The sequence below is a fragment of the Pogona vitticeps genome, chromosome 2, assembly GCF_051106095.1.
Source record: "Pogona vitticeps strain Pit_001003342236 chromosome 2, PviZW2.1, whole genome shotgun sequence".
Lineage (NCBI taxonomy): Eukaryota > Metazoa > Chordata > Lepidosauria > Squamata > Agamidae > Pogona > Pogona vitticeps.
Window position 1 is genome coordinate 97,864,745 of NC_135784.1, and position 18,437 is coordinate 97,883,181.

Below are 18,437 nucleotides of genomic sequence, written 5' to 3' on the forward strand. Positions count from 1 at the left end.
CCAGGGTAAATTTTCCTTGTTTAAATATGAAACTTAGCAGTGATGTTTATATCAGGCCAATCAGTCATGCAGTTTGGGTCAGCTTCATCTGTGCAAAGCATAGTCACAGTTGCATTCAGGTCAAAACAAATATGTAGCTTTGTAAAATGATCACGTGGACAACAATAAAAAAGCAGGATGTTCTAAACAGAGCTTAGAAACATGAGTTTTCTGGACTAAAAGTACCAGAGTTGGACTAACCACCTGGGGGATTCTGGGAGTTTTAGTCCAGGAAAGTAACTTCTCCAGTCTCTTCTTTTATCCAAGAATAAAGAGCATATTAAGAGCCTGGATGCATTAGGCCAAGGATCCATCCTGTTTCCTTCAGTGACTGAGGGGATACTTCATAAGCAGGACATGAATGCAAAAGTCTTCCCCAATCACAGGGATTCAGAGGTATTTTACCCTGAAATATGAACGATATAGTTTTGTGATGGAAGTGGACAGGCCATTTTATCAGCTTGAATTCTAATTTTTTAAAAAATGTTTGTAACAGAAGAGAGTGTTCTTCCTTGGGGGAGAATGCTCCAATTACCTAATAGACCTTTGTCAAGTCCTAAAATGCATTTTGTTACTGACTGTACCTCTTATTAACTTTATAAAAATGTTGTCTTTAAGTGCATAGGAAAGTAAGTAAATGAACATGCTATATAATGGCTTTTGGCAATTACTTTAGTATGCTTAATGAAAATCCAGGAAACAGGAAAACTATCTAGTGTGGGTATGAAATCAAATGACAACCATGTTGTTTGTCATGTACTAAATGAAAATGAATGTAACTGATACTAAGAAACAGGATATCTCAGTATGTGAAATTATTTTAAGATGGAACTGTAAAACTTCTAAAAAGTCAGAAATATGTTGGGCATTGACTGTTAAACAGATGCCTCCAACCCAGCTCTTCAAGACTGAAAGCAGATGTTGACCTTGTCATGTTTGTGTGGCTCAAAACAAGAACCAAATCAAACACAAGGCAAAGCATTTGTAATGCTGCCACGCTGTAGAAGTCCTCTTTTGTCACAGTATATAGAAACAAGATGTGGTAAAATGCCAGGTCCTATGCATTAAGTCATCCAACTTCACTACTTACGATCATCACTCTTTGTTTTCCAAGTGGGTTCCTGGCTACATCCTGGGCACATATGTTGTTCTTTATTACAGACAGATGAGAGAGAGAGAGAGAGAGAGAGAGAGAGAGAGAGAATGACAGAGAGAGACTTTCTGAGGCTGTGGGGGAGAAAGTGAGAAAGTGTTGCTTCTTTCACAGTGCTAGCTACAGTGGACCCTTGACTTACAGACGGCTTGACTTACAGACTTTTTGAGTTACAGACTTCTCTGGCCACAAAATTTAGGTTTGACTTGCAGCCGGAGAATTGACTTACAGTCCACAAAAAAACCAAATTGGAACAAAAACGGCCTGTTACGGGATTAATCGGTTTTCAATGCACTATAGGTCAATGGAGACTTGACCTACAGACTTTTTGACTTGAGAACCGCCTTCCAATACGGATTAAGTTCTCAAGGCAAGACCCCACTGTATTATGCCAAAACAGATATGTCAGATTGAGAGGGTCAACTGCCCTTCAGCTAAGATTTTAATAAATTTGTACGCAGTTTTTCCTAATCAGTAGAGAAAATTATTCTATCAAAAGAAGGTAGCAAGGCTTCTGATACAAATTCTGTGCTTCTGCTTCACTTTCCCCATCCAGATTGCTTGCACTTGAGTACCTCAGTCCGGGCAGACAACCTAAAAAGGTCCTAAAAAGATTCTTGCTTACGCTTAATTAAGTTCAGCAAGAAGATACACATGAGCTTTGTAGTCCTAAAATCTACTAAAGCTCAATAAAGTAGGATTCAGTAGTGTTCTGTGGCCTTGCCTCCCCCTCTGGGAATGGCTGCGACAGGCTATGCTGTTCAGAAGACCAAAAGATTTTATAATTGATCTTTTAAATTTAAAAAATATAGATTTACAGAATAAATTCAGTTTGATGCATAAGCATAGCAGTAATACATTTCCAAGGCTTGTTACAATTACAATTAAAGCACTAATTCCCTTTTGATTACAAAAGCACTAAAAAAAATCTCTGAAAGCTTTCCTTAGGGTAGGCAAAAGGCATAAAGCCTCCCCTCTTCTCTTTCTTCAACTCTCTACATCTCCCAAGTCCTTTTCCTAACACAGGGCAATAGGAAAAAAGAAGGAACACTGCACATGGCAAACAGTTCATTTTTCTATCTTCTAGACTCCTCCTGTCTCCTTCGTCTCCCACAATGTCATCCAGTCATGGTGTAAGGTGGTAGAAGTAATCCCCTCCTTCTCTTCTCGTGTTAGCCCCCGTCTGTTCTCTTCTCCGCCATAACAAGTGTCTGGTCTTCTTATCTTGTCTTGGCTGTTCTGGCCTAAAGTAAAAACAATATTCCCATCATACAAAATCATTCTTACACAGAACCAATATGGATCCATTTTACATTTCTTCACAACTACATAAACCATCTTCATACAGGTTTTAATCCACGTAAGCTCAACCATGACAACTGTAATGGGCATACAGACTGAATCCTGAACAATGGGAATAGCAGCAGGAAATGCCAGCAGCATTGGGGAAACAGAAGGCAGGTTATACCGGGGAATGGGCTAATACCCTAAGGAGCACTGGTGGGTAGACTGGAGCAACCTATTAGCCTTTTGTGGGTGGGAACTGTGGCAGCAGCAGGGGGCACAGCACAGCCGAGTGAGTGAGCAGTCTTGGAGTAGCCGTTGGAAGAAGGAAAGAGACCTACCTAGTACTGTGAGCAGGGCGTGTGATTCTCTTTCACTTAAAGGGGACTTCAGGGAAACCCAGCAGTGGTAGGTTGTCCTTAAGGAAAGTAGGTTTTTCTATAGATCCAAGTTCTAGCCATGAGCACGAGAACACTCTCTCACCGGGTACACTAGTTGGTGGGCAAGACAGCAGTCCCACTGCCACCTTAGCCAGACCTCTTTGAACAGACTTCCTCTCGTCCAGTAAAACAAGGGATGAGTCGCTCTGGGCTGGCAGGGCTCCTGCATATACACCCCTACTCTAATGTCCTTTCTCTGGCATGGAGTCTCTGGAAGACAGTCCCCACTTACATGACAGTGTCCTAGAAAGCTTGTCCTGTTGTTGCAGGGATGAGAGGCATTGACTTTAAAATACAACTGCTGGTGTTGCTATTTGGGGTGCTATGGACATGGCTAGATTTTTCCTGCTTTGTGTGACCCCTCAGTGCTAGCCAAACCTTCTTCACTAGCAGTTGCTGCATGTGATGGAAAGTTGCCCGGCAATGCCCCCCTCTTGCTGCTGCTGAATATCTATTGCTCACAGTTTAATATGGGAGCACAAGAAAGTTGATAGAATGTAGTCCTCCTCCTTACACAAGGAGACAAATCTGTAGCGGAGCAGGACCTTTAACTTGCTGGCCAGGGCCACCACTTCTGGACAGAAAAAAAAATGCTGTTCTCCCTGTATGGAATTCCCCACCCACCTAGACTGTCCCTCCTTATGCCCCCCCCTCAATCATGCCAACCAAGCCCTGGAGCATTGGGATTGCCTGGTTAAGGATGGTTGTCTCCCCGCTAAGGACCTCTGTGGCACTCTCTAAGCTTCAGAGGACATACACCACTTGACCCATAATGTCCCATTTTTCTCTGTCCAGAGAAGCAGCCACACCATTAGAAGCCTCCAGTGCCAGCTCATGGAGCGCCCTTTGCTGCTCCAGCACTCATTCAAGCAGGTAGAAAGTGGAGTTCCATTGAATTGTCACATCCTGGATTGGGTGGTGCCTCCTTTCTGACCAAGCCAGTTATATCAGATGTGCATATGTCTTCAATGTCTTGCAAAGCTCCTCAAACTACTAGGCTGAAAGTGTGGGCCATACACAGCACCGCTTTTCATGCTCCCAGCCTGCAGTGCTGCCACCATGTTTGTTTGCCCTGCTGTCTGTGTCAAACAGACCTTGCCTTTCTGCAGCTGGACTCTAGTGCTGCAACACATCCCCCACAGCCTATTGAGTGCTCTGAACTGTGCGGCCTCCCTCCATCACAGCCGCATTCAACAGGGCCCATCTGTATCCTGCCCTTGTATGTCACCCTATGCGTAATGTCTCCACCTCCCCCAGTGTCCTGGTCAGGGAGAGACAGGCATGTTTTGCATCCTGGCTGCTCCAGATGTCATTCGTAAAATACACCAGCTCTGCTGTGGCCAATTGCTACTGCACCCCAGTCCAGGATATGGCAAGCAGTTGCCTGATACCCCAGTATAAATCTGGCATCATCCTGCAGGTAAGAGTGATTCGGAATGGTAGTTGGTAATGGTGCGGACATCACTTACAGGTCTTGCTTTCATCCCAGCCCCTTCCTCCCTTGGGAAAGTCATGGCAACTCCAACCAGGAGACACTGACTTCTCTGCCCAGATTGCTGTTGGTGCCGGAGTGTCTTTAAATTTCATTTCTCAAGAAATTGCTCCAGGATGCCTAAGAAATAGGTTTCATTTTCACTTCTTCCTCTAGCAAGCAGAAACCTAGCCATTTGCTTTCTAATCCATAAGTAAATGGGATTTTAGTATTAGGAATTATTATTACAGATATTTGGTACTATTAAATTTGGATGTGGATATATTTGAAATTCTCTAAATACTGCAATATTTGGTGAATTCTTCGTTAAGATAGTATTTAATGTGTTACACATTTTTAATCATTCAGTGTATTTTAATCACTTATATAGTTTAATGTTTTTTTAATGTATAACTTACTGTGGGTTTTTTTCCTCTTTTTACTATTGTGATCTGCCATGAGTCTCCTTGTCGGAAGAAAGGTGGCCTATAAATAAAATAGATAAATAAATAAATCCATCTCCTTTGTTTTCCCTTTTATTTTTATAAGGAAGATGAGCTTTCTGGAAAGCTTCCATGACCATATACAATTATAATTATTTCCTTTCAAGCAGATGTGTTAGATTCACTTGACTATAAAACATTGGCTTTATCCAATGTTTTAGAGCTGGTGCACTAGCCATGCTCATGATTTTCTATATTTAAGCTACTAATAAGTATGTACGGTAATTCAGATTACACTTTATTTTGGGGTGTAACATACTTAAATATAAATGAGATTTATTGAATTTGACAATTTGGCACACAGCCATGTGAATGGTTTTACAATTTAGCTCAAATTCAGAGGTCATGCAATACAATCTTATGCAGGTTTCTTCCTACATGAGTCCCACTGTCTTCAGTGGAGATTGGTTCCTAGCAAATATCTTTAGGATTGCAGCTTCATAAAGTTAAACATTTAGATATCCTACAAATTTCTAATATGATGTTTATGTCGAGGTAAAATTGTACATATTTTGGATTATCTAGTACTGTATCTTTAATGTTGGTTTAACTGCTTTGGTTACTCACCCACAACTAGCATAACAATTAAAACATGTTTTTGGATTATCTTTGAAGCTTCTACTGTGCCTAATTGCTTTATACCACATCAGATCACTGGTTAGTCTAGCTTCGCATTATCTACAGTGACTGGCCTTAGAGCTCTCCAGGGTTTTAGATTGGAGCCTTTCTGCTGCTTTCTTGAAATTGAAGGAACTAGTTCTTGAATCTTCGCCTCCAAAATGTATGTTCTGCCCCTGAATTATAGGGCTCCTCCATTTTAGTATACATATATAAATTGCATACTAGCGTAGATTAAAAGTGTTTGAGAATGATCTTGATTACATACTAAGGTGACCCAGAAAATTAATATTTAATTATTGGAAAGAGGATATTCATGCATACCTAACTCTAAATATTTTAATTATTAAGGAATTTATATTTGATATGAGACTTTAAAACCGTAATGCAAACATTCAAAAACTTAACATTTCAGTGTCACTGTTCAAAATACAGAACTAAAAAATGTATTATCCAAATGGTTAAAGTATTCCAGCATTATAAAGCTGAAAGGCATTTGAATTGTCCCTTGGTGGAGGTATATTTGTTGCTAGGAGACACTACTGTCAAATCATGATTGCTGAAGTAATATGTGTGTTATTTGTTAAAGAAAAGGTGTACATTATCTTAAACTGCAACCCATTAATGTGTGAATAAGATTCTTGCTTTTATTGGCTTTGTCAAACTACTGGAAAACTTTGTCTCATGACACCAATGTTGAGTAGTCATTGTCTTGGTAGCAGTTGTTGCTGTTTCTTGGTTCATCTTGGGCATTTCATTTCATGATACCAACTGATTCTTCCCTACTGGAGTCTCTCTCTTGTATAATGCTGAACAAACCTTCACAGCTTTCTCTATCTTCATAACATTTGTGTTGACCTGTTTGTGTTTCCTGCCACCCATTGACTAGATGGCTTTTCCTCGCCTCAGTCATGGATTTCTGTCTGACCAGCATATTTTTAGCCGTCGTATCTTTAAGGTAGAATCACTTTTAATCTTCTGGCTTGCTATGTTTTCTTGTGAGTTTTCTTTTAATTTTCTAATTTAAAATCTGATTATACTTCCTTCACCTCTGCTCTTTTATTCTTCTGTTCTTTCACATTCTAAGTCATAAAGAAAATGCAATGCATAACAACTGGAATCAGAATTACTTTCCATTCTAACAGTATTGTACCAAAATAGCAATAAAACATTAGCAGAGCAGTGTTTGCTTTCTTGAAAGCAGATCTTACTTTTCAAATCCGCAAAGCCACAGCCAGTAGGCACACTAGATAAAATATTTAAGTCTCATTTGCAGTGGTGCAGAACTGCATTGGTCACCAGCAATTACAAAATATTTTGCCTGAAAGGTTTAGGACACATATTGGAAACAAAGGAAATTCCTTAAACTTTTTAAAAAATTATCCACTGTTTCTGCCCTTGAATCACATGAATACAGGACTCACAGACAGTAAATACTCATGTGATTTCATACCTAAAATAAACAAACAAAACCCACCCCTGAACATGAAATTGTGGCATATCAGGGATAAGGCTATGCTACCACTTCTCCCTGACATGTGATCTTTTATATGCAACGAAATTTTGTAGAGAGGGTTGCTCCATCATATGAGTCACTACTTGCTATCTACAGTGAGAGTGCCCCAACATACCCTTAATCTCTCTGAATATTACCATATTTTTCTGTTTACAAGATGACTCAATGTATAAGACGACCCCCCCTTTTCTAACCCCCAAATTAGAAAATTTGCACCATCGCACCCCTTTAGTCCTGAAGCCCTTTCACGGCTGCTTCAGGATCAAAGGGGTGCGATCCTGCCACCCTTTAAAGGCTGCATTACCCACTTCCTAGGCCCCATGGGGCTTAGGAAATGGGTAACACAGCCGTGAAAGGGCGGCACGCTCGCACCCCTTTGATCATGAAGCCCTTTCATGTCTGCTTCAGGATCAAAGGGGTGCGAGCGTGCCACCCTTACATGGCTGCTTTACCCTGTGGCTTCACAAAAGGCAGGGAAAGCGGCTGCCTTCTGTGTATAAAACAACCCTCAATTTTATGTTTCATTATTTAAGTAAAAAGTGTCATTTTATACACAGAAAAATACGGTAGGCCTTAGGTCCTCCTCCTAAGCATCGTGAAATATCTGGCGTCTAAAAATACAGTTTTTGTCTCAAGCTTGTTAATCTTTGATGACTAATGGTTGAAAAGGCAGATAACTTGTATGGCCCATACTTCTTAAGTCAAAACACATATGGTTGAATTTAGGAGTCTCTGTATTAGACAAAACCTGAAATCATATTTCTGGTCTGTGACTGTGCCATCATTAGACCTCAGCCATTCTGTATATACCCCAGAAATACTGTATTAGTTGCCAATCAGATAGACCTATCTAGGTTCACAGCTAAATATATATTATGGCATGTTCTGAATGCCATGCACATTGCATAATATTATTAATAGTTTCTGCACAGAAGATTTTCAGTCTACACAATGTCAATAAGTGTTTGTGGCATTTTTGCCCTAAGCATTTAAAGCATGAGAAATTTATTTAATGTACTGTTTTAGAACTATGGCTTTAGCATGGCCATGTCATGAACAGCAGATTTGAAACACCTGTCAAATAAAAAATAATACACTGCAGAACATAAAAGAGCTTGAGCTCTTTATTTTTAGCCTACACTTATTCCATTACCGTGTTTCCCTGAAAATAAGACAGGGTCATATATTAATTTTTGCTCCAAAAAAACGCATTAGGGCTTATTTTCAGGGGATGCCTTATTTTTTACATGTACAATCTACGTTTATTCAAATACAGTCATGCCATCTTCTTCTGGTTGCTGCACAGTGGTGGAGGGTGGGGGTTTCACTTAACTGGGGCTTATTTTTGGGGTAGGGCTTATATTAAGGGCATCCTGAAAAATCCTACTAGGGCTTACTTTCAGGTTAGGTCTTATTTTCAGGGAAATAGGGTAGTCAGGAAAGAAATATTCTGAACTAGAAACTTGGAAAAATATCCAGTTCAGTCTTGCAATTAAGGTTCTGTTTTATAGGAGGTTGATATTAAAAACTAGTCTGTCACTGTGGACATCCCACCCAGGTGTTATAAAGAATTTAATAACCCATCCTTTTTGTATGGGTTTCAGTGCAATTTCCATATGTTCACCCAAATCAACCCTAGAATGGTAAATCCTTGTTTTCCCCGGGTGCATAATCAAGGCTATAGTAATGGCATTTGACAGTCATGGTAATCCAAATGATAGATTTTGGAGGCCTCATTTAAATGCTTTGCTTAGCCTGAAACTCATTGGAGCAAACCCATTTTCTCAGTTTTCTAATCTTTTTGTTTTTATGTTTTTAAATGCCTTGCTTCAGATAAAAGCTATGAATGTGGTTGGAATAGGATTTGTAGATATTTTGTACATGAAACAATTTTAAAGGCAGCATCCGTTTTCAGAATAGGCTGTTTATCTATTCCATGGTGCTGTTTCTGAAACTACCTTAAATTTCAAATACAGCTTGCCGTTTAATGACACAAGGCTGCTGTTTGAAGGAGGAGATTAAAAGCTCTGTCAGACACACTCCATTGAATGATACTCTGGACTGTGGCCACATTGCCAATGCATTTACAGTGGTGCCTCGCTTAGCGAGTGCACCGTACAACGACGAATCCGTATAGCGATCCCCTTTTTCGGGATCGCTATACGGAGCACCCAATCGCCGCAACTCGCTTTGCGACGATTGGGCGTCCCGCGGCCATTTTGGAGCCGCCGATCAGCTGATCGGCGGCTCCAAAATGGGCGCGGGAGGACCCGAAACGGCCCCGCGCTGTGTTTTCGCGCCCTCGGCAAGCGAGGGGAGGGCGCAAAAACGCGGCGTGGGGCCATTCCAGGTCCGTTTTGAAGCCGCAAAACAGCTGTTTTGCGGCTTCAAAACGGCGGCGGAGGACCCGAAATGGCCCTGCGCCGCGTTTTCGCGCCCTCCCCTCGCTTGCCAAGGGCGCGAAAACGCCGCGCAGGGCCATTTCGGGTTGCCCGCGGCCGTTTTGAAGCCGCAAAACAGCTGTTTTGCGGCTTCAAAACGGCCGCGGGCAACCCGAAATGGCCCCGCGCGGCGTTTTCGCGCCCTCCCCTCGCTTGCCAAGGGTGCGAAAACCCCGCGCGGGGCCATTTCGGGTCCGTTTTGAAGCCGCAAAACAGCTGTTTTGCGGCTTCAAAACGACCCGAAATGGCCCCCCGCAGCGTTTTCGCGCCCTCGGCAAGCGAGGGGAGGGCGCGAAAATGGCTGCCCGGGGCCAGGAAACTTCTCTAAGTGGGAAGTTTAGGGCCGATTTGGAACGCATTAAATGAAGTTTAATGCGTTCCAATGGCTTTTTACTTCCCGCTTAGCGAAGATTTCGTATAGCGAAGGTTAATCCGGAACGGATTAACCTCGCTATACGGGGCACCACTGTATTACATTGTCAGCTCACTATATTAGACATCTATTATTATGTTTGTTTTGATTCTTTTGACAATAAAACTACCTGCGCCTTGAGCATGTTGTATTGATGTGTGCCTGTGTTGTAATTCTGTGTGTGTGCTTGCTGTGACATCCAAATCCTTTCTCTTCTGTTGCATTTTCAACAGATATTGTTTTTTTTAAAAAAAAACAAAAAAACACCAAACATATAAAACTGTAAGCAAGCCACTAGCTATGCTTTCCTAGAGAACAATTAAATAGTGAAGGCAGGGACTGGGAAAGGTGACCCTTTGGATGTTGGACTGTAGCTCCCATCCATTCCAAACAACATAGCTAATGTTGAGGGAGCCTAGAAATTCATCAGTATCTGTTGGGCCAGGAATTGTCCCAATTTAGAGAGAAAAGAAAAAGCCAAAGCCGTGCTGAAGCTAAGCAGATCTGGATGAAATAATCACCTTGATAGGAGACTGCTGAGAAATGCTGGTAACTAGCATTCATGTTCATGAAAGTAAAGGGAGAGCTGAATGTAATGCATACACCCAAGTAAAAATTAACTAGGATGCACCTGAGACTTGTTCTTATTTTATTTTTAAATTTAAAATTCAGTTGGCTTCTCTATACATTTAAATGAAGCATCCAGTTTTGGAAATGCTGCACCTGACCTGTAAGTTATCAAGTTGAGAAGTGGTGGTGGTGGGAGAATGCGTGCCCTTAAAGTTTCAAAAATTTACCCTACTGCAGTAGTAGTAGTGTTTTAGATCTCTGCTTTCTTAAAACAGTGCAGTGAAATCATAAAGAATCAGAGGCCACCTTGTAGTCGTTCAGAAAGTGTTCTTCATTGGAAGGTGCAAGACATTTAAGAAATACACGTTTGCTTGGTAAAATTAGGGATCAGCAACACTATTCATTGTCTGCAGACAGAAGCAATTGAGTACTATCAATCTGTAGTAAACATGACACAGATAGGGTAGCGGTATTTAAAACAGTGTATCTGTTAGGTAAAAAAAGTTAGGGATGGGTTTAAAACACACACACACACACACACACACACACACACACACACACACACACACACACACACACACACACACACACACACACACACACACACACACACACACACACAAACCTTTAGGCCTATAGGCACAAATCTATTTAGTCACAGTAACATTTTCTACTGTTAAATGATTAGGCATTTTCTATTAATGGTCAGTTTTATTCTTGCATACAAAACGTAACAAGTTCCTCTCCCTTGTTTCCTACCGTCTTTCTCACTTACAGATACAGTGTCTCCATTAATGGTTAATATTTCATATTATAATAACCCTTGTTTTTTCTTGTTTTATGTCATCTCTCTCATTCACAGATACAATCCCTTCATTAACAGTCAATTGTTTCCAGTACTGTATTAACCGTTTTGCTTACTATGTTTCCTGTTGTTGGTTTTTATCATTCACAGATATAATCCGTCCAGTAGTTATTATTATTATTATTATTATTATTATTATTATTATTATTATTATTATTATTATTATTATTATTATTATTATTATTATTATTATTATTATTATTAATTTACTTATTTACTTATTTACTTATTTACTTATTTACTTATTTACTTACTTATTTACTTATTTACTTATTTATTTATTATTCCACTTTGTGTAATTTTATGTTCAAACTTCTTATAGGGAGATCCAGGCAAAGATGGCGCTGCTGGCCCACCAGGCCCTCCTGGGCAACCGGGTACAAGAGGGCCCCCAGGAGACACAGGAAAAGATGGCCCAAGGGGTCCCCAAGGCTTCCCTGTAAGGTTCCCTGTAAGGCAGAGTGAATAGCCAACATAGCTTTTAAACTCAGGTGCATGTTTCAGAAGGATAACTGCTTGCATGTGAAGTAGTAGTAGAAGGTCCTCCAGCTTGACCTTTGTTGTAGGAAGGAGCTGGTAAAAGGAGATGGCATTTTTACAAATTGACAATCAGAGTGAAAGAAGCTTACTTATCAGTTCCCAGATCTAGTGATGGAACTGGCCGTTAAGACTGGCGATACTAGCCATGTTTGCTAGCCTGTCCTTACATTTTTCAACAAACTAATTCTGGTACAACTGTTGTCAGTGCTTAGCACTTGTACATTGGATGGATGGATGGATGGATGGATGGATGGATGGATGGATGGATGGATGGATGGATGGATGGATGGATGGATGGATGGATGGATGGATGGATGGATGGATGGATGGATGGATAGATAGATAGATAGATAGATAGATAGATAGATAGATAGATTAGATTAAAAGTTCATCACATTAATTATGCTCTTTTTCCTAACATCAACAGTCACTAAAGGCGATTTTAAACTTGTTTGAAGAGTCTGTCCTGAATGGCAGGTGACAGAAAAATTACTGTCATAATGTTTTTTATTAGTTAGTTATTCTTTTTCAGTCTTTTGAAATAAGTTACAAATTCCACATGGCTGAATTAGACTGATGGCAGGCTTCACAGTAATTATTTATAGAGCAAAAATAGATGAAGAGTTGCATTGTTGTGGTATTCAATATAAGTCAAATTATCCAAGATATACAGACCTATAATATTTCTACATGCATCAAGAGCAGGGTAATGAATAATACTACTCAAAGTAATTAGGACATCACATGCGCATGTGCCTCCAGGTCAATGACATAACAAGTTCTTGTTACCAAAAAAAAGATATTATATAGTTTGAAAAACTATCTCCTTAAGTTTCTTTCCTTCACTGATGCATTTTAAAGTTGGCTTTTAGAAAAGGGATTTCTAAAAGAGATTCAATTTTGAAATGTGTTCCTTTCTAGGGTGAGAAAGGAGAACGTGGAGAAGCTGGTATTATGGTTAGTATCGGATCCACGATGTTAAAATCAGCAATAATGAATTGATTTTCATATCTCAAGCAATGGATTCTTGCCTAAGTGTAGCTCAGGGGTGCATGCTTTTTCTTTTATGCTTGCTGGTGGTAACCTCAGGCCACTCTTCTAACTCTGGCTTTGCTTCCTAATCACTAACACAAAACACGTTATCAGTATCTGTGCTAAGCTGAGGTTAGAACAACAGCTGTCAGCCTTGAATTGTCAAGAAACTGAAATGGCCGGCCCAGCTTTCTGCCCTGTACCACACCACAAGACCTCGGAAGAGAGAGGGTGAATCTTCTTCAAGCACTGCTGTGTTCTTCCCCTCTGTCTTTCTCGTACTTCCCCACCTCACATTTTGGATGTTTGTGTTGTATTCTGTTGCTAGGACCTGCTAATGCTTTTTCTTTATTTCATGGTAGTGCTTCATAGATAGAGAGAGAGAGAGAGAGAGAGAGACAGACAGACAGACAGACAGACAGTCTTTTTCTTTATTTTATGGTAGTGAAATTTCATTGTATTTATTCCAACGTACCCTCTAATTTTCAGCCTTGCTGGGCAGGGCTCTGTCTCTTTTGCGTGTGACTTCTCCCCTCCATGCGTGCATGACTCCAACCCGGCATGCTGGATTCCAACGCAACGGGAATCAAAGGGGCTGTGCAGAGGAGGAAAGCTACATGGAGGGGGTGGAGTCATGCACACAGTTGCATATCTTAGAGGCAACCTTGATATATGCAGTCTCCCTCAAACTTAGTATCTCATCCACTCTGTTGTGTGTACCATATTTTCCTGTTAATAAGACGACCCATTGTATAAGACACGGAGCTTAGCAAAAGGAAGGGGAAAGCAGGGATCAAAGGGCTCCCTTTGACCGCCGCTTTTCCCTGCCTTTTGTGAAGTGCTGCTTCTCCCTTTTTTCCCTCTCTCTAAGCCCCATGGCTTAGCAAAAGGCAGGGAAAAGAAGTGGTCAAAGGGCTCCAGCAGCAGAGGCAGCAGCAGCAGGAGGCGGAGACTGAGGTGAAGAAGCAGCCCAGCTTGGCCGCCTCTGGCTGCTGCCCATTGACTGTTGCCACCCGATTGACTCCTCCAGTGATCGTCTCCTTGCGATCGGGTGACGGTGGCAGCAGTCAATGGGCAGGCTACAGATTGTCCCATTCCCCCCCCCCTCAAGCTGGGTACTTATTTTCCCAACCTCGGAAGGTGAGAAGGCTGAGTCAACCTTGACCCAGCTACCTAGGATTGAATCCTGGGTCATGAACACAACTTTTGGCTGCAGTTTAACCACTGTGTTATGAGGCTCCTCAAAGATGTCTTAAATACGTCTGTCCCCTCTTTTCCCCACTTAGTTCACTTATTAAATTCATTCATGATTCTTCATGTAATGAAAAAGTTGTTATATTTATTTGGCTTAATTTGGTTTGTAGGGTTACTTTCCAAGCAAAAGCAATTTGGTTGAGGATACTTCCTCACTGTTCTTCAGTTATATACTGCAGTGTATATTTATTTTGTCCACTTTTCCATGTAAGATATTCTATTCTTAATTCTAAGATATTCTAGAGATTTCTGTCTCTTATTGACTATTTGGTTTATTTACCTAGGCAATGCATCCATTATCAAGTGTGATTGTACTAATTTATTGCTTGGTTTTTCTGCTCTCTGATTGCTCAGTTTTATACCTGCCTTTGGCAATCAGCTGCAGGTCCTCACTGAGTGTGTGATCAGATAATTTGTATCTTTTCACTGCTTGTGACATGACCCAGTGTGAGCTATTTTCATACATAAAGTTGCAAACCAGTCCAACCCTAGTGCATGCCCAAACAGAACATTTTTGGTCCAACAGTAAAATTACTATTTTTGGGGACCAGACTAGAGCAGTTCATCAATGGACAGAAGACTTGATTTAAGAGAGATTGCTTCCAGAAAAGCAGCCCTTTCTGGTGTGATGCAATCTTTTCTCATTGTCTGATCACACCCTGATTTTTAATATTTGCTTTGAGATGCTCTGTATAGATTACCGTATTTGCCGGCATATAAGACCACTTTTTTTGGCCCAAAAACATGCCTCCAAGTGGGGGGGTCGTCTTATACACTGGGTGCACTTCAGTTGGGCCAGGAAGGAGCCGCCGCGCCGCCATTGACTGAGTGATGTGGGGCCACGCCGGCCGGGGAGGAAGGCAGGCGGGCAGGCAGGTGGTCGGTCCGGAGGGAGGGAAGCAGAGCTGGCCATGCCTGATCGGCCAGAGCCTGCCACCAGGCTGCCCGCCGTCCCACGCCACTGAGCCAGCTGCCCGCTCGCCCACCCGCCGCCCGAAAGCTGCTTCCCCTCCTCCTCCTCCGCTGCCCACCCGGCCACTTCCCCTCCTCCTCGCCCTCCTCCTCGCCGGCCATAAACTTGCAGTGTGGGCCCGGGCAGAGCCCCAGGCAGCCGCCGCCACCATCGCAGCAGAGCCATCCACTCTATATTTTGAGTAGAAATGTTGGGGGGGGGTCGTCTTATATGCCCAGTCATCTTGTACGCCGGCAAATACGGTAGGCATCCTTCAGTCTCAAAAGACTATGGTAACACGCTCTGTACGGAGGCCTTGGAACAGCGTCTAGTGTGGCTGAGAAGGCCAAGAGTGACAATCCCTTCAACACTGAAGACAAACACAATCTGTCCCCTGTCCAGCTCCTGGATTTTGCTGGCTTCGGGACTGCCTCTTTGTCTTGGCCTGCTGGACAAGTGTCTCTTCAAAATGAGAGAGGCCATGATGCATCGCTTGCCTCCCGGCTGAACGCTCAGATTCCCATCTGTTGAGGTCCATTCCTAAGGCCTTCTGATCCCACTTTTGCAGATATCCTTGTATCGCAGCCCTCTGGGGCTCTTTCCCTGCACTAATTCTCCATACAGGAGATCTTTTGGAATCCAGCCGTCAGCGATTCTCACGACATGCCCAAGCCAACATAGATGTAGACGTCGCTGTTTCAGTAATGTATACAGTGGGGCCTTGCAAGATGAAAATAATTCGTTCCGCGAGTCATGTCACCTTGCGAAGGTTTTGTCTTGCAAGGCGCAGTTTCCCATAGGAATGCATTGAAATTTAATTAATGCCTTCCTGTGGGCCAAAAAAGTCTGAAAAAGTCGCTTACGAGGCAGGGAGCTGGGGAAGCACCATCAGAGGACTGGCGGGGGTCCCCCCACGTGGCTATTGCAGTTGCGGGGGGCACCAGTCTTCCAATGATGCTGGGGAAGTCTTTGGAGGCCTCTGAAAGCAGCAAATGCCACGGAGGGGACCCCCGCCAGTCCTCCAATGGTGCTGGGCAAGTCTCCAAAGGCTTCCCCAGCACCATCGGAGAACTGGTGGGGGGCCCCAGCAACTGCGATTGCTGCTTTCAGAGGCCCCCTGCCAGTCCTCCGATGGTGCTGGGCAAGCCTCCGAACAGAAAAAGGCAGGGGGAAAGGGCGGGAAATTCAAAAATGGTGCTGGGCAATCCCCGGGAGGCATCTGAAAGTGGCAATAGCCGCATGGGGAACCCACGCCAGTCCTCCGATGGTGCAGGGGAAGCCCTGGGGGACCTCCGAAGGCGCAGATTGCGGCGAGACACACACACCCCCGCCAGTCCTCTGATGGTGCATATGGAACGTGTTCTGCTTCCTCTCCTGCCGTGCACAAAGGGTCCAGGACTCACTGCAGTACAGGAGTGAATCTGTATAATAGGATGAAGAATTCAGCACATGCAGGGGCTTTTTGTTCATATTACATTCTAAAATACATTGATAATTATAAATTTGCTGACTGCATCAAAATGCTGACTCTCTAATAGAGAGCCTGTCTGGTCCTTTCTGTGCAGAAAGCTTTGGGAAATGTTTTCTTCAACTCATAAATAGAACTGATCATAAGGGGGAACTTGTATGAGGCAGTTAAGAAAGTATTCTGATTTTCTGAAGATAAACAGAACTCGCTGCAATGCAAATGTTTCTATTGTATTGAATTTTAATTATTGTAAGCCGCCCAGAGACCTCTGGGTAGAGTGGGCGGCATATAAATTAAATAAATAAATAAATAAATAAATAAATAAATAAATAAATAAATAAATAAATAAATAAATAAATAAGGGGCACATTTCTCTCTGTGGATGCAGCAGCTTTCTGCATTCTTGTAGGAGAAAAGCAACAGGTTAACAACATATTTACAGTTTTATCTTTATACTGTTAAATCAGTAATAATATCATTTGCTCTGCTGTCTTTTCTTGGTAGCACTCATTTGGATGGGATGCCAGTCAATAACTTCAGAGTGCAGAAAGACAGCTGGCAATTCACCTTAGCATGCAGATTTCTGACCTGGCATGCCCCTGAGAGACTCCGGACTTCTTACAGTATTTTGACACTATTTCAATATGCATCTAGCAAATGACCACTTAATCTCAGCGAGTTGGATATCAAAAAATCAGTGGCCTCCAGTTGTGCCAGGAATATGGGCAATGGACGGGAAACAACTGCAGTTGTGCAAGCCCTTTCTTTTTCCAGGCTCCAGCTCTATGGTTGCATCAGTCAGCTGCCAGGTGGTACAGCACCTGAATCTTTGTCCTATAATTAAATCAAAGTGCAATAAAGCTGTGGTGCCATTTTAAATTTTTCGGTAAAGTTGTTGCTCTCCCACAACACCCCTGTTTCGTACTACAGATAGTTAATCACCATTATTGTAAATTCCATTGGTCTAACAATAGTTAATCTTCATAATTCTAAACCATTTGGAATTGGTAGAAATTAAAGCACCCGGCCCATAAAAGCAGCAACGTATTTGTTCTAAAATTATTCCTTAATCTTTTTATCATAGAGAACTCTCATACTAATTAAAGCGGAAATGCTTTAAAATAAGTGGTTGAGTACCATTAGTAAGATGTACCTAATCCCTGCGGATCCTCTAAATGCAGATTGCACCAGTTGTCAGAGAAAGACCATTTTGTTAGAGAAGACTATTTTGGTTTGCATTTGGACAGATACATTGTAGATCAGCTAGGAATAATTTGTTCCTTTCTGACAAAAGACAAAACAAACTAAAAACAAGTGACAGAAGCATTGTGACACCTTAAAGACTAACTGCTGTATTTTAATCTGAGCTTTCATGGATCAAGTCTACTTCCTCAGACAGGAAGAAGTGGACTCGATCCACAAAAGCTCACGTCAAAATCTAAAAACAGTTTTTAAGGTGCCGCAATGCATTTGGCTTTTGTTTTTTGTTTGTTTTGTTTTTTTGACTGATATGCTTGCACAGACTTACATGGCTACTCCTTTAAAAACTACAACTTTTCCCTTTGTGTTATATGAAAGTAAAAATGTTTAATTCTGCCTATTGACAAAATTCGCTTTATTTATTTATTTATTCATTCATTCGTTCGTTCGTTCGTTCGTTCGTTTGCTTACTTGCTTACTTACTTACTGTACTTATTTTGAAGGGTGGACCTGGTAATCCAGGGGAAAAGGTAAGTTACTGATTTTTTATATATCAAAAGCTGCCATAATGTCACTGTCACGTTCTCAATCCTCCAAGCAAGTCCTGCCATTAGGCATGTGGAGGCAGCAGCCTCAAGTCACATGATGAATGTCATGTGCCCCTCATGTGATTTAGGAC

General features: G+C 41.9%; 1 protein-coding gene and 1 long non-coding RNA gene across 2 annotated transcripts in view; one reads left to right on the forward strand and one right to left on the reverse strand.

Moving 5' to 3' along the window:
- COL23A1 (collagen type XXIII alpha 1 chain) overlaps positions 1-18,437 on the forward strand; it is a 412,306-nt gene that overhangs the window by 338,958 nt on the left and 54,911 nt on the right. Inside the window, exons 9-11 of the mRNA XM_078385693.1 lie at positions 11,635-11,751; positions 12,774-12,809; positions 18,262-18,288. Of these exons, the coding sequence (XP_078241819.1) occupies positions 11,635-11,751; positions 12,774-12,809; positions 18,262-18,288 (180 nt within the window). The remainder of the gene's footprint in view (positions 1-11,634; positions 11,752-12,773; positions 12,810-18,261; positions 18,289-18,437) is intronic.
- On the reverse strand, positions 1,953-8,919 carry LOC140704474 (uncharacterized). The gene is made up of 2 exons (XR_012083684.2): positions 4,386-8,919; positions 1,953-2,436 (listed from the first exon to the last, which is right to left on the reverse strand). It is a non-coding gene; the product is annotated as an uncharacterized LOC140704474 (long non-coding RNA).